The following is a 14,682-nucleotide window of genomic DNA, read 5'->3' as shown; positions in this document are numbered from 1 at the left end:
AATGCCGGGTGATGCTCTGGTAGTGCACGGGAAGCACCAGGGTTCATTCTGGGGAGAGGGGCTAGAGAGATCAGTGGTCTCAATTCTGCTCTCAGAGTTCCGCCTTGCGTGCCTCAGTTTACCCTCTGTCCAAGGGGGCGCAGTCGAGAGTTTTCAGATTTGGTTTCGTAATCCGTTTCCATTTGACCTCCTTCCCCTACTATTCCTCTTTAGGCACTAAGGTTCTCTTTTTCCCCAGACATACTCAAGAACCAACCCTACGCCACCCAGCCCTCCATCCGCCCGCGCGCTCTTTTCACATTCCCCACTCGGCCACAGAAACAGAAAATCAAGAAGCGCTGCTTGCGCCCTGAAACATCCCGCCCGCGAGCCTTCCTTTTCAGTCGCACTCAGACGGGGAAACGCAAGATCAACATGCGGCGCGGCTGCAAAGTCGGTTTTCTATTGGCCAGAGCTGCCCGAGCTGCGCCCGCCCACCCCACGTGGGCGGGGCTTCCGCGCCGGTACCCTGCTGCCTCGGGCCCCCGCCGCTTCAGGCGTGCTGGGCAGTCTTAAAGAGGCCGCGGCCGGATTCGGTCGCCGTGCCGACTGTTCTCTCCAGACCAACCTGGGGATCTCAGTGTCCCAGGCATCTCAGTGTCCCAGGCGCGAGTGCGGATGAGGACCGGGAAGCCGAGCACTGGAGGCGGGCCACCAGCCTGCGGCGCTCGCTGCACCTGCCGAAAGTCCCTCCCACTGCTTTCGGGCGCAGTTTCTCGAGTCACCATTAGGAGGAGGGGCGGCCAGACCACTTGGCGAAAAATAATAATAACTAACATTGATTCACGGCATTGCACAGTCCAGGCCTTTTACTCACGCCTCGAATCATCCTCGCCAAAAACTTATAAGGTGGGTGGGACTGGTTTTCCCACTTCACAGAAGAGGAAACAGAAGGTTAAACTGCTCTACCCAGGCCACATGCCCAGTGAGTGGCAAAGCGGGGATTTAAACAGACCTGGAATTAACCAGACCCATCGCGCTATACTCTAAAAGTGATTCATTTCCCTTTAACCATTGCTCTTCACCCTAGAGTTCCCAGGGGGGTGGAGGTCTTACTATCACCGTCCTTTATTGAAAAGCACAGCCATGAGGGCAAGCTTACTTTTGCCCAGACAGGTGTGCTCAGACACACCTGTGAGCCCCAGACCAACGGCCTCTTAGAGAGGGCCTGATGTCCAAAGGTCAGAGTGTCCTCTTGGAGGTCCCCTCACAGATGTTTTCTTCATAGATGGTCCTTGCAGCCGCCCCCAACATGGGGAATACAGATGTTTTCCCAGAGAAATGTCCCAAATAGGTGTTTTCTCACAGACACGTCCCTGAGAGGTGGGCCTCCACACACATGAGCCTCTGTCCTGCTGCCCCCCAACCCCCGTGAAGCTCCCATGGGCTGCAAAATGAATGTGCCTCATGCAGACATTCTCAGTTCTTTTTTTTTTTTTTTAATTTGATCTAAATTCCCTGCAGAGGTTCTTCATACGAGGCTATATCCTTCATCTCACAGGTACGTTTCTCAAAAGAAATCCACCCAGGAATGCATTATACAGCTCACCTCCACCTGCCCCCCCACACCACCACATAGGTATGTTGCAGTTAATTGTACACCCGTATGGGTATGTTTCCATATACCTGGGTCCTATAAGATGTTCTAAAATGTTGGTGTGTCTCCTACGGGTCTTTCCAATACATTTCCACACAGGACTTCCTCATACAAGTGTTGTCCATTTCATGTGCAAGCCACGCAGATGCGTTTGCAAAGCAAAGGTATCCTACACCAGAGTGCCCCATCAGGTGTTTCTTATAATGCAGGTGTGTTCTATACAGCTGTTTTCCGCGCAGGTGTGCTTGCACTCAGCTATATGCCAAATAGAGGGGATTCAATGCAGATGTCTCCCATAGGTGTTCTTCCATATCCACGCACATGTCCTCTATGCAGGTTGGCTCCCGGGCAGGTATGTACCGCACAGGTGTGTTTTTGTTAGGGGCCACCCATTCGGATCCGCCGCAGGCATGCCCCATGCCCCCGTGTCTCCACTCCGGGTTTATCTCCACCCTTGTGCGATCCTACAGATGCGACTGCAATGTCGGTGGGAGGTCTCTCTTACCCCTGCGCGCTTTCGTCCCTTTTTACTCTTCGGTGTTATGGAATAGGGTTCCCGTTACAGGTGCGTTCCTGGCGCGGTCCCACCCCCGTTTGGCTCCGCCCTCTCGCTTAGGCTCAGGTGCACAAGCCGGAAGTGCTCTCCCCTCCCAGGTGAGTGACTAAACTTTCCGGGTCACGTGAGCGGGCGGAGCTGGAGGAGTGCGAGTTACCGACGGACGCACCGAGGGTTCGAGCCAGGGACCCGGACAGGGAACCTGAGCAAGGTCGAGGACGCCTGGGCCCGGTGGGGAGGTAGGACGCACGGCTCGGCCTGCCACCCCTTCCCCCCTTCCTCTTTCCTTTCCCCAGCCGGGGAACGCGCCGCCCGGAGTTAATCTTTAATCTCTGACCTCTGGCGGCGGGGGCGGGGCGGGACTCTGGGGTGCCCTGGGCGGGTCATCCCTCCCCTGGGCCTGCGCCCGGGTCTAGCCCCTTCCCCCATACCTTTCTCTTTCTCCCGCCCCAGGTGCCGGGTCGCAGGTACCCCCGGCCTGACATGCGATAGAAGCAGCGCGCGCGAGAAGCCCGGTCCCCGGTGCCACCAGCCTGTCGCCCGGCCCATGGCGAGCCCCGGCCTGGGGCTCCTTCTGGCGCTCGGCCTGCCGCTGCTGCCGGCCCGCTGGGGCCGGGCCCGGGGGCAAAGTAGGTACCGGTGGAGGGCGCGCGGGGCTGGGCTTGGAGAGGTCGAGAACGGGGGAGCGGTCATGGGATACCTTGAGAGGAGTCTACAGGGTCGATCAGGGTAGGGGCTTCTTTGGACGATTGGAGTTGGTGTAGAAATTCTCCAGTTCCCGAGGAAGGCAGTACTAGGGCCTGGGGAGAGGAGCCTGTGTACCTCAGTCTCAGTGTGGTTGAAGTGTTTTGGGCGGACTGGGAGCCAGGAGGAGGCCTGCCTGGGCCTCTGATCCCAGGTTGACCAGACTGGCCATAGGTGTGGACCCAGCCTTTCAGTGCTTGTATTTCAGTTTCGGGAACCCCGGGGGGAGGTGTGAGTCAGACACTCCAGGGAAACGCAGGATCCACCCAGATCCTTAAGGGCCAAGGGAGGGCTGGAGCGGTGGTGGGGAGAGGGCAGGGTCTGGCTTCCAGACATCATCTGTTATAGCAGACCCCAACTCAGCGCAAACAGCAGACTCCTGTGGGCTGATTGCTCACTGCTGGGCTTTGCTGGTTTGGGGGTGGCTAGAGGGGCAGGAAGGACTGGGCCAGCCCCTGCAGGCAGGGCTCCCACAGTCTCTATCAGGACAGAAGACTCAGAAAGGCAGAGCTCTAACCGAGGGATGCCCAAGGAAGGTGCCAAGATGGGAAGGATAGATAAGGATTAATTCGTACTCTTTACCTACCCCCTCCCTACAGTGCTGGATACCCGTATAAATGAGAACGGCACCGTTACACCTGCTGAGCCAGGCTCTGGCTCCGATGGGGCCCTGGTGAGTTGGGGTTTTAGGAGGAGGGCAGCAGGGAAGTTACTCAGGCATCCCACGTGTAGCAGGTGAAGGGGCCCAGACTTCCAGAGGTGGCAGGTGCTTGGGAGGGGGAATCCCAGGTGGAGGTGGGCGATGGTGGTGGGACACTGGGAGCCCTGGATGCATCTCAGATGAGGTTGGACAGTCAACCTGTCCCCTCTCCTGCAGTCTCAGGGGGCCATCACTGCCATCATTGTGGTCTTCTCCCTCCTGGCTGCCCTGCTTCTGGCCGTGGGGCTCGTGTTGCTGGTGCGAAAACTGCGTGAAAAGCGGCAGACAGAGGGCACCTACCGGCCCAGCAGCGAGGAGCAGGTGGGTGCCCGCGTACCGCCGCCCCCCAACCTCAAGTTGCCGCCCGAGGAGCGGCTCATCTGAATGCTGGGGCCCGCTGCAGCCACCACCACTGGCCAGGACCACCCGGTGCTCGCTCACACACAGCAGCTGCCACCAAGACAACAGCCTCTGAGGGTTCAGGAGGACTTGGGGGGCCATGGGGCACCTGCCTGGTGGGCTCGGTGAAGCATGCCACCTCTGCTTGACTCTGCCTGCAGTTGGGGATGCCGGGGCTGGGGGCCGCCTCTGCTCTTGCTGCACCGTCTTCGATCGGCCTTCTGTCCTGCTGCCACACAGGCCCGACAAAGCCTCTCCTTTCCTTTCAGTTCAACCATGCAGCCGAGGCCCGGGCTCCCCAGGACTCCAAGGAGACAGTGCGGGGCTGCCTGCCCATCTAGTTCTCCTTGTCTATCCGTCTTCCTTGCTGTGTGACCTTGGGGGAAGGCAGAGCCCTCTCTGGGTAATCAGACCTACCCAGTGCTTAAGAATAGCAGGGAAGAAGGTGCTTTAAAGACTCTGTCCCTGAGGGCAAGGGAGAGAGAGTGTACTGCTCACATTTTATATACATACACACATACATACATTTGGTAGTGAGATATAGTAAAAGCTTTTTCTCTTTGAGCTGATGGGGGCAGGAGTTAGTCTAGATGGAGGGAACAAACACAGGGCTCATAGGCTGTTGAGAGATGAATCGTAAGGTTGCAAGGATCCTAGGACTAGGAGGGCTTCCTGGAAGGGAGGGGCTTTCAGCTACACGTCAAAACCAGCTGGAGGCTGCCCCAGGAGGAAGGAAGTGGATGGGGTACATTTCTGAGCAGAGAAAGAGCCCCCAGATAAACTCACCAGGAAAACCAGCTTTGAGTTCTTGTGGCTTTATTGAAGGACTGGGGTCTCTTCCAGGTCCCTGATTCTTAACCTTCAAAACACTTTTTAAGCTCAGCGACTCTGGGCCGGCTCCAAGCCTGGGGTTCCTGCCAGTTGGCAGGTGCAGCAGGGGATCTGAGGGCCCCTGACCCCTCTGGGAGCTGAAGGTGAGCGTGCTCTGCCTGTGGGACCTCAGAGGGCTGGGATCTGGGGTTCTCTGGGGAACCAGGATCTGAGGAAGAATCAAGGGGTTGGGATGTCCAGGTAATATCCAAGTTGGGCTTTGTGGGGACCAGAAGTTGGGGACTTTCCAGAGGGCTGGAATGGGTGGGTGCTGTGGAGAGCTGGGCGCAGGGGCTCTCCTGGGCCCTGGGATCTTTGGCTGCCTTGGGGGAAGGAGAGAGATGTAGGGTTAGACGATGGGGCTCAGGGTCTCCTTGGCTGCTTGGATCCGCGGAAGCCGATGAGGACTGGGATGAAAAGATGATTTCTTGGCTGGCCTCCAAGTGTGGCTGGGAAATAGGGTCCTTTGAGGAGGTCATGGCGTCCAAAGGCTGGAGGGTTTGCAGAGATGGCAGGTCTGCAGGTAGGGACAGGGGCTGAGGCTCTGGTGGTTTTTCCTCATCTGGTCGCCATCTTGATGTTCCTGGGATGTCAGGCTGGATAGGGGTGGGGAGATGGGCAAGTTGCTGGCCTTCAGAAGCTGGAGGGGCTGGGAAGAAAGATGGACTAGAGGGGGAGGACTGGGGGGCTCTCACCAAGCTGAAGCAGCTGTCTGGGTCCCTTCTGTGGCAGCAGTCCAAGCTCTGGCTGGGCCGCAGGCCCCCCGTCCTGCTGGCTCCCATGCTTAGACTGTCCAGAATCTCACTCAGCAAATCCAGCTCTTCTCCGGACCCCAGGAAACTGCTGTCCAGAGCTTCCTCTGCCCATGGGTCCTGGGCATCCTCAAGGCTCAGAGAAGGTGCCCTGGGTAAGGATGGGAGCCTCGGATGTCTGCCCAAGACCCCAGTCCTGACTGGGCTCCTCTGGAGCTTCTTGAGTTTAGGCACCATCCTCCCCATGGGTCCTAGCCTCCCACTTCCAACTTTGCCCCCTCCCCACTCCCAGCCTTTGAGTCTTACCCCTCCTCCAGGGACTCAGAAGGGCTCTCCAGGCCCCTTCTTCTGCTAGGGCGCAGGGGCCGGTTCTGCAAAGGACAGATTTGGAGGGCGGGGCCTCAGGAACTACAGAATCAGGTTTCTGGAGGAGGGTGAGTGTTAAGTGGGTTCCGGATATTGGGGTAGGTGAGTGAGAAGTCTGGGTGGAGACAGAATGGGAGGAGGACTAGGTGGTAATTCCAGGTGTGAGCCTTTGCGGTGAGGGGTGGGGTGGGGGGACACAGGTACCTTTCCAAAGTGCTGGGTGATAGGCAGGCGCTGCTGCAGGCGATCTGATCGGCTGGTGAGGGACAGGGCTCTCAGGGAACCCCCCCTTTGCAGGCCAGAGTCCCCATCCTAGGAAGAGGGTGGGTGAGCCAGGAGCCCCTTCTTCCACTGCCCCAGCCATTGGCTACTGGCCTTACCTTGTACATCAGAAGGCTCTGCATACCCTTCAAGCCGCTCTTGGCCTGCGGAGGAGCCAAAAGAGAATTAACCTCCTTGGCGATTTGACCCCGAGCATTTTGACAACTCGGCTCTCCATCCCATAGGACAACTGCCTTGCCCTCTGTTCACATTTGTGCCTCACAGTCACAATTCTCCATGCACCACCTAAGAAGTCAACGCAAGTGTTCCCAGGGGACATAACCACTGAATGAAATGGGGAGTGGCAAAAATGGAACATTGTAATAATGTACCAGCATTCAAAAACCAGGCAAGTGAATAAAACCTAAGGGACAATTTGGAGCTGCAGACATTGGCCACAGGACACTTCGGGGCTTGGGAGACAAGGAAACCGAAGGGCAGAGGCTGGGACTGTAGCGTCGGTGGACAGAAGATGTTCACCAATGAAGCTGGGTTGTCAATTTCAAATAAGGAAGAAACGATCCTGACAAAAGTAGGCAAATGGAGAATAAAAGCAGGAAAACTTGTTAATGGCTTAACTGCTGGTTTGGTTCTGATCAAAATGTTTGCACTTTAAATCGGGGTGGGGGTTAAAATGTCCTGCTCCCATGAGGGGTTGACATGTGCCTTGTCCCCTTGTCTTTGTCACCCCGGTAAGTGGCCTGTCTACTGTAGCCTCACCGAGCGGTACATGTTTCTGACAGCTGGTTGGGTCTTGGCCTTGACAGAATGCAGGAGGGCACCACCACCTTTCTGGGGAGAGAGAACAGCAAGGGAGAGAGACTCAGTACCCTGGGGTTACCCATGACTCCACCTCCCCACCCCGGCTGTGTGATGCTGGACAAGGCCCTCTCCCTAGGCGAGTCTCAATATCTTCACTTCTGTCTGTAAATGAGCATAATGATGACCCTCCCTGGGGACTGTTATGGAGCTAAGTCAGCCCAAAATAAACGCTAAACACGTGTTCGGTGTTAGCTACCTTTAGGTTGTCTGCCCAGAGCTGGTAGGAGCGAACAGCGCCTGCAATGAGGAGACGTGGTCATGACTGGTGCGCAGAGGCTGGGGTGCTGGTGGGGCGGGGGCTACGGGCTAGGCACAGGGCTCACCTGAGGAGCCGCCGCTGCAGGTGATCTCCTGCTCAAAGAGATCTGAGAAGCCCTCTCCCGTGTTCAGCTTCTCCAGTCGGCCTTCAATGAACTGGGGGAGGGGGAAGGATCAGAAAGGGCTGCCACCCACGCATCCGAATTCGGGGACTCAGGATTCTACCCACGCAGAAGTCATCCCTGGCCCCTCCAGGGATCCACCCCCTAGGACTCCGGAGTCTGGAGCCTCCTCAGGATGCCAGAAGCCCAACCCTCTCCCCGCTGCCCCTGTCTGAATCCGTCAGGGACCAGACCCCGCCCCTCATAGGGACCCGGAAGTCGGACTCTGACACTCCAGATCGGCCCCCCTCCTTTCGGTGATCCTGGAAGAAGTCGACCTCATCTTCAGGGACCCGAGAACCTATCCCAACACAGATGGACCCTAGAGTCCAGTCCACCTCCGAAGAACCCAGGAATCCGGCTCCACTTCTCCCCTATGTCCCTGCAACCCCGGAGTCCCCGCCCCGCTCCTCCCCAGCAAGGGGAGTGCGCACTCGCGACCCGCCCCTTTCAGTGTCCCGCGTGTACCGTACAACCCCGGAGTCCCACTCCAGCCCCGGATGCTCTATCCTTAGGGACCCAGGGATTTAATCCCACCTCAATCTCCCCAGGAACCTGGGAGTAGATCTTATCTCCAGGAGTCAGGGGCTCCCAACTTCAGGGAAACGGTAGTTCCGTCATGCCTCCCCGACCCGGGGACCCTGAAGGGTGGGACTCCGCCGGACCGCCTCTAGTCTCCCCTGTAGTACTCAGGCGTCCGTCCCTCTAGCTCCAGCTCGCCTCCCCCCCCCCCCCCCCCCCCCCCCCGGGACCCAGGATTTTCCGCTCTCGCCCCGCCCCCCGGCGCCGCCCTCAGGGTTCTGGCGCACCTGTTTGAACAGCTGCAGGTGCACAGCCCGTCGATGGAAGGCCTGCAGGGGCGCCCCGGGCTTCTGGGCCAAGAAGGCTTCTTCGCTGAAGGTCACAGGCTGGCCCTAGAAGAAACACCCGCGATCTAAACTTCCGTGGCTCTCCTGGACCCCAGCTGTCTCCCTTATTTTATCGTGTGTCTATGCAGCAAACTTAAAATGGGACCAGAATGGTATCTATCTCATCATACGGTTGTGAGCATTAAATGAGATATAGTGACAGTAAAACCTAGCATTTGTCGAGTGCTCACGATGTGCTAGGCACTATCCAAGTATTTTGCGCATGCCCATTCACTGACTCCCATGACCCTTTTGTGCGGGTACTCGTGGGATTCCATTTGACGGATGAACAAACAGAGGCACAGAGTTAGCACTCCATAAAGGCTAGGTATTATTATTGTTGTTGTTGTTGTTGTTCCTTCAAGGACCCAACAGGCCTCTCCCTTAGCCTCTCCACTGCTCACCGGGCTGCAGATGAGCGCGTCGCGGTAGCCCCCGAAGAGCAGAGCCTGCGCTTTGAGGAAAAGACGGGAAACCCCTTCCCCGGGTGCCAGCGCAACCTTCCTTAGCCGCAGCCTCAGCAGGGACACCTGCGGGACATTGGGAGGCTGTGAGAGGGCGGGTGTGAAGCCTCGGCCTCCGCGACGCGGCAGGAGCATAGAAGGGGGTGACACTGACCACGTCTGGGGGCAAAGCTTGCACGTCGTCGAAGGGCGTCTCCAAGGTATTGGAGTCCACGTTCATGACCACGACCTCCTCCAGAGCTTTCTCCCGCACTCTCTGCGTTGGGGAGTGGGGGTGGGGACGGCCGCTCAGAGCCAGAGGATCTCTGGCCCGGGCGGTTCTTGGGAATGCAGGAGGAGGGGAATCCCGTCCACCGCTGCGGTCCGGGTCCGCCGCCACTCACCTCGGCGAGACTGGAGTGCACTCCGATGAGGTAGGGCATGGGCGCACTGCAGAGAACCGAGGGGACAGGTCATGCGAGCGCCGTCCCACAGTCTCCGGGACCCCTGGGCTCTTCCCCAAGCCCCGCCGCTCCCAGTCTCCGCCCCTCACCAGCAGTAGTCTAGCAGGTGCGGCGGCAGCGTGGGGATCAGCACGTGTTCCCAGTGCATGGGGTACAGGAGGGCGCAGGACGCGTGGACGCACGATGTCAGCTGTGGATACATAGGGGGCCGTGGAGTCAAGGACTGGACATATCCCTCTCCCCAAGCTTCAGGGACCCTCTTTGGGATGGTGGCTCTCCTGGCTCCATTTCCCACGTCCCCAGGCTTCTGTCCCTATCTCCCCCTCCTCGCCCCTTCCCCACGAACTACTGGGTAAGAGGTGGAAATTCAAATCCCTTTAGGAGTCCTGTGAAGCCCAAGAATTCGGCAAATTGCAGTGTTTGGAGCTGGTGGGGCCACTACTCAGCAGGTCCCAGACGTTCCCTTTAGGGGGCGGAGCTAATATGCAACCCTCCGGATCTCTCCCCTCAGTGGTAGAACAGCCCAGTAACTCCACCCCTAAGAGGCGGAGCTAGAGTTAGTTCAGCTTCCCGCGGTCCCTAGGGATGGAGCTCGCGTTTGTCCTGCGTTCGCGACCTCCGTCCTTCTCTTAGGGACGAAGCTACAATTTAGCGCTCCCAGGGTGCATCCCCCCGGAGGAGCGGAGCCAGCCTTGTTTCGGCCCCTCGTGGGTGAGGTCTGGACTAAGCTCTCCCAAAGAGGGGGCACTACAGCGCAGCCCACTCTGATTCCCCCCAGAAGGGCGGAGCCAGGATCCAGAACAACCCTGATTTTCAAACAGGCAGAGCCAGGACTTTGCCTCGACTCTCACGCTGTGGAATTAGAGCCAGGAATCTGCCCCGCCGTCCCGCCCCCAGGGACCAAGCCAGGCCTGGGCCCCACCCGCGGCCCGGCTGGCCCCGCCTCACGGTGCTCAGCTTGCTGGCGATGAGTAGGACCCTTCTCTCCGCCAGGAGCGCGGCGAACAGCCCCACGATGTTCTCGTCGGTCACCGCCACCACCAGCTCGGTTAGGTTCCTCTGAGGATCGGAGAGAAGCGCTGGGCGCATGGGACCGCGGGATCCGACCGCCGGGTCTGGGTAGGTTTCGGGACTCCCCGCCCCCCGGACTCCCCGCCCCCAGGACCGAACTCACGTTCTCAGGAATGGATGGCAGGCGGCCGGAGTCGGGGGCTACGAAGCAGGAAAGCTGGTGGGGGGCGATGGGCGGGGGCACTGATCAGTCAGGGGTCGGCCTCACCTGGGTGCCCAACCTAACCGGGTCCCCAGTTCTGCTCACCGGCCCGCTGTTCCCGGGGGCAGGGGGCGGGATGCTTTGCGCACTGGAGACAGTCAATCCGCGGCCCTGGGAGAGAGGTTGTGGCTATGTGGTCCTCAGGGCTGGGGTGCAGCTTCCTCATCCACCCAAGGGGGTCCCCCAGAGGCTGGGGGCTACTCACCAGCTCGACTGACGCCTGAGTCCCAGGCAGGGGCTGCTTCAGGAGGTTTAGGAGAAGTTCTTCAACCTCAGAGACCTGGGTGGGAGCGGGGTGTCTGAGCCAGGACGTGGGTTGGGGATTCTGAGGACCTTGACTGGGGCTGAATGGTCTGGGAGGAGCCGAGGGTCTTAGGTCAGGCCTGGAGGTTCTGAGCCTGGCTGGGGGCTTGGGAGGGGAGGGCTGGGACTCGCACAGGATTAAGAAGGGGGTGCTGGTCTCACTTGGTCCTGGGCCAGGAGATCGCCCACTGTGTTCAGCAGCTTGTAGAACACCTCAAACCAAGGCAGGTGACTATAGGGAGAAAACAGGTTCTATGAACTACCCCTAGGGCAGGGCCCTTCCCACCCCCACCCCAGAGTCCATACCCCACACCTGAGGATGCAGAGGCAACTGTGGGCACCAGCCCGTAGGTGGCAGAAACCATATCGGCGGGTGCCGCTCAGGTCGGTGAGAGCGAAGGTGAAGTGCTGCACAGCTGCACTCGGGGGTTCCCTGCAGGTGGGAAGGGCTCTCAGAGACCTGAGGGTCCCAGCTCCCTGATCTGTCCCCCTCCCCCAGCCAGTACTGTGTCCACCAGTCTGAGTTCCTGGGTCCCTGAGTGTCCACTTCTATCCGTACCTTTCCACATCAAAAGGGAAGCAGAATTTAGGCACCATCTGCATAGCCTCCTGGGGGTGGAGAGAAGCACATGCCGCTTGACAGCCCACCCCTGGCCAAGACAGTCTTCTGCCTTGGGTAGACTGGCCCGGGTCCAAGGGGAGGAAAGAGCCAGCCTGCATACCTGGTCCCTGAAGTCTGGGGGGAACTGCCGCAGGATGGGGGGATCTGTGGGAGAGCAGGCTTCTAAGTGCAGGGCCCCAGGCCCATCCTCCAGGTCCCCACTCCCACCTGAGGCCCCCAACTCACCCTCCTGCAGAAAGGCAGGACAGGCTGCTTCAAAGAACCAATCGAACACGGCAGGTGGATCCCCTCTGTGGGACAGGACACGTGGGACATTGGCTCAGTGAGTATAGGGGCTTGCTTCTGCTTGTGCAGTCATGCAATATGTGTGTCTGCAACACCACATGTGTGTGCGCGTGACAGGTGTAACTGTGTGTGTGTGCCCTCTGTGATTTGTGGCGGTGTGTACAGGTCGTGTGCTGCTGTGTGAACAGTATTGTTGATTATGTGTGCATGACTGAGAAGTGTGGAGCAGAATGAGAGTGTGACTCTGTGTGTGTGTGTGATTTTATCCTGTGTCTGCCTGGCTGTCCAGTAGGTGTCAAGTGTGTGTGCAAGTGTGTGTGATCTAGCCAGTGCAAGTACCAATAACATGCACAATTTCTTGCACGGCTGTGAGTGTGGCCTAGTCAGTATGTGTGTGCCTGCCCGGGATCGTTTCGAGAGCAAGAGCGCCTGCCCGTGTTTCTCGGAGTGGGAAACTTCATGGTGCCCCAGGGGCTGACCCCAGACTTCTCATCAGAGCAAGGAGGGCCACAAGCCCTGGGCTGTGAGCCATGCCCTCTCTGCCATGCTCCCTTGCCCCCCCCTACTCTGCCCACCCCACAGAGGATGCTGGGACTTGGGCTCTGGGGGAGCGACAGAGAGACCTGAAGAGAGAGAGTGGACGGATGGGTCTGGCTGCAGACACACACAGCCTCTGACACCCCGCCATGGGCACCCCGAGCTCTTCACCCTCCTGCCCATGCGATCCCACACAAGCACCTGGGCACAAGGCCCCATACCATCTTCTCTCACCTCTTGGTCCCCTGCCGGCCCCCTGAAGCCATGTTCCCCATCTCTCTGATACACCAAGAGGTGCCTGCTCAGAGTTACAGACTTGGTCATGCAGAGCCGGAAGGCGAAAAAGAGAGAGAGAGGGAGGAAAGAGGGGCTGAGAGTGGCTTGAGAGTGCCTGAGAGTCAAGTTCACTCTGCAGGCCCGCTGAGAGACCTGCCCCAGTCCCAGCCACCTGCTGCTGTGGCTCACAGCCCCTCCCCGGCCTTCCCCAGTTCAGCTCCTCTTGGCCCCAGCCCAGGCCTGCTCTGGGAGTCGTGGTCCAGAGAGTGGGGAAGGGCGCAGCTCTTACTCTGCTTTGGATCCCATGGTCCCTGCAGGGCCACCTCCGGCAGCGGGGCCCTTGCCCCAGGGGTCCTGGGGGCCTGTGCTTTCGCAGGGCTGGGCCCTGAGCCCGCTCAACTTCCTGTGTGGCTGGGAGAGGAAGTTTGACGGGGTGACGTCCTGGAGGGAGGCCCCCGCCCCCACCCACTGTGAGAGACCCAGGCATCCTGCCTCCTAGCCTTCTGAGGGTAGGGTGAGCATGGGTGGCAGGCTCAGAGGCTAGACCCCCAGCACCACTCTGCCAGGCCAAAGCACCTCTAGTCCCTGACATCACACCCAAGCCTTCCTCTCTCTGGGGCAGCCAAAGATTCACAATTTGCCTGAAATGCTTCCTCTTTTTCCTCGACTCTTCCTTCCTTTGGCCCATCAGCACCGGCCATTCCCTGTAGGACCACCAGAGGGAGCCAGGCTGGAGAGTGGACACAGGGGAGCCAGGGAGGTGAACGTCCCACAGACAGAGTGCCCTCACGGACACAAATCCAGGAGTGCAGAGGGATAGCACACATCCAGAGAAGTCCTTGCCCAGCCATGTGACAGATGCAGAGGTGACACACAGGTGCAGCCAGCAGCTGGTTCCAGACAAAGACTACAGACCACAGCTGTGGGTACAGACGGGACCATGGAAATACAGATCTGGACAAGAGACAGAAGTGCATAGAGTGCAGATACAGATAGAACAGTAAGAGAGGGACAGACATGATCAGGACCCTGCCCCGAGCCAGAGTCATAGTCAGACATAGTCATGCACATGGAGAGAGACCCATCCAGATACCCCCAAGCAGAGTTGTAGACCTGGAAAGAGACAGAATGCAAGTGGACAGACGGCCACCTTGTCCTTGGGAAGCATGAGGACATACTTGCAGGCACAAAGGCAGAACACAATACAGGTACCCATGTTCACACACATACACAGAAAACCCCAGAAGCAGACCGAGGGAGTCCAAATTCAACAGACCCTGCGAGACTCCTTGGCCTCCTGAAAGGTACTGAGAAGGTCTGTATGGATATGGGTGTGCACAGGTGAGAATTCACATGCCTGGCATGTCCTGGGGGAGTCTGGAGGTGGGCGTCTGTGTGGCTGTGGGGTCTGTGTCTCCTCCATCAGACTGTGTAAAGATGCAGGTGATTCTGTGCATGTCTGTTGTGACTGTGTTTACACCTCTGATGTGTGAACTCAGAGTGGGATTCTCTGGGCAGCTCAGAGCTGTATCTGGAATGTAAATGGGTATGGTGCCTGTCTCACAGATCCTGTGATGTCTCAGTGAGAGAATTCATGTAAAATGTTTACTATGAGGCCTGAATCAAGCTTTTTTTTTTTAATTATTTATTTATTTATTTGACAGGCAGAGATCCGAAGTAGGGGGAGAGGCAGGCAGAGAGCAGGAAGCAGGCTCCCTGCTGAGCAGAGAGCCCGATGTGGGGCTCGATCCCAGGACCCTGGGATCATGACCCGAGCCGAAGGCAGAGGCTTTAACCCACTGAGCCACCCAGGCGCCCCCTGAATCAAGCTTTTGATATGCTCTGTTATTGTGGGAGGAAGGTCAGCTGAATGTTTAAGAAAGTGACCTTGGAGTCTCAGAGACCTGAGTTCAAAGGCCTGACTCCATTCTTTAATGTCTCCCTTCTTTAATGACCTTAGGCAAGTCATTCGACTTCTCTGTATTA

General features: G+C 58.3%; 2 protein-coding genes across 5 annotated transcripts; one reads left to right on the top strand and one right to left on the bottom strand.

The window, feature by feature from the left end:
* The first annotated feature begins 2,281 nt into the window (after window positions 1-2,281).
* Window positions 2,282-4,832, top strand: CRB3 (crumbs cell polarity complex component 3). 2 transcript variants are annotated; one of them, XM_047709663.1, is made up of 5 exons: window positions 2,282-2,423; window positions 2,646-2,821; window positions 3,536-3,609; window positions 3,814-3,957; window positions 4,305-4,832. In XM_047709663.1, exons 2-5 carry the CDS (start codon window positions 2,740-2,742, stop codon window positions 4,374-4,376), a joined length of 372 nt encoding a protein of 123 aa, XP_047565619.1. In that variant the 5' UTR covers window positions 2,282-2,423; window positions 2,646-2,739; the 3' UTR covers window positions 4,377-4,832. The 2 variants fall into 2 exon arrangements, with proteins under 2 accessions (XP_047565619.1, XP_047565625.1); XM_047709669.1 differs by having other exon boundaries at window positions 2,291-2,431.
* A 7-nt stretch (window positions 4,833-4,839) lies between these two features.
* DENND1C (DENN domain containing 1C) lies at window positions 4,840-13,102 on the bottom strand. Of its 3 annotated transcripts, XM_047708957.1 has the most exons (23): window positions 12,986-13,099; window positions 11,824-11,888; window positions 11,699-11,742; window positions 11,536-11,585; window positions 11,290-11,409; window positions 11,139-11,208; window positions 10,879-10,953; window positions 10,719-10,784; window positions 10,575-10,628; window positions 10,349-10,459; window positions 9,490-9,590; window positions 9,341-9,386; window positions 9,112-9,213; window positions 8,898-9,023; window positions 8,395-8,499; window positions 7,490-7,580; window positions 7,363-7,403; window positions 7,065-7,136; window positions 6,404-6,448; window positions 6,228-6,335; window positions 5,964-6,028; window positions 5,601-5,808; window positions 4,840-5,501 (listed from the first exon to the last, which is right to left on the bottom strand). In XM_047708957.1, the coding sequence occupies exons 1-23, from the start codon at window positions 13,000-13,002 to the stop codon at window positions 4,890-4,892; spliced, it is 2,394 nt and encodes a 797-aa protein (XP_047564913.1). In that variant the 5' UTR covers window positions 13,003-13,099; the 3' UTR covers window positions 4,840-4,889. The 3 variants fall into 3 exon arrangements, with proteins under 3 accessions (XP_047564913.1, XP_047564903.1, XP_047564919.1); XM_047708947.1 differs by having other exon boundaries at window positions 4,840-5,808; window positions 12,986-13,102; XM_047708963.1 differs by lacking the exons at window positions 11,699-11,742; window positions 12,986-13,099 and having other exon boundaries at window positions 4,840-5,808.
* Window positions 13,103-14,682: the final 1,580 nt, after the last annotated feature.

The sequence above is a fragment of the Lutra lutra genome, chromosome 1, assembly GCF_902655055.1.
Source record: "Lutra lutra chromosome 1, mLutLut1.2, whole genome shotgun sequence".
NCBI classification, from domain to species: domain Eukaryota; kingdom Metazoa; phylum Chordata; class Mammalia; order Carnivora; family Mustelidae; genus Lutra; species Lutra lutra.
The sequence above is the reverse complement of the archived record's forward strand: the minus strand, read 5'-3'. Positions and strand labels throughout refer to the sequence as shown.

What these genes read in the sequence shown, in the direction of transcription:
- CRB3 (XM_047709663.1), top strand. Translation starts at nt 2,740, where the DNA reads ATGGCGAGCCCCGGCCTGGGGCTCCTTCTGGCGCTCGGCCTGCCGCTG. An exon ending in GGGCCGGGCCCGGGGGCAAA is followed by an intron (nt 2,822 to 3,535) that starts GTAGGTACCGGT and finishes CCCTCCCTACAG; the next exon opens with TGCTGGATACCCGTATAAAT. An exon ending in CTGGCTCCGATGGGGCCCTG is followed by an intron (nt 3,610 to 3,813) that starts GTGAGTTGGGGT and finishes CCTCTCCTGCAG; the next exon opens with TCTCAGGGGGCCATCACTGC.
- DENND1C (XM_047708947.1), bottom strand. An exon ending in TTCCCTTTTGATGTGGAAAG is followed by an intron (nt 11,410 to 11,535) that starts GTACGGATAGAA and finishes TCCCACCTGCAG; the next exon opens with GGAACCCCCGAGTGCAGCTG. An exon ending in TCAGAAACATGTACCGCTCG is followed by an intron (nt 6,449 to 7,064) that starts GTGAGGCTACAG and finishes GCTCCTCCGCAG; the next exon opens with GCCAAGAGCGGCTTGAAGGG.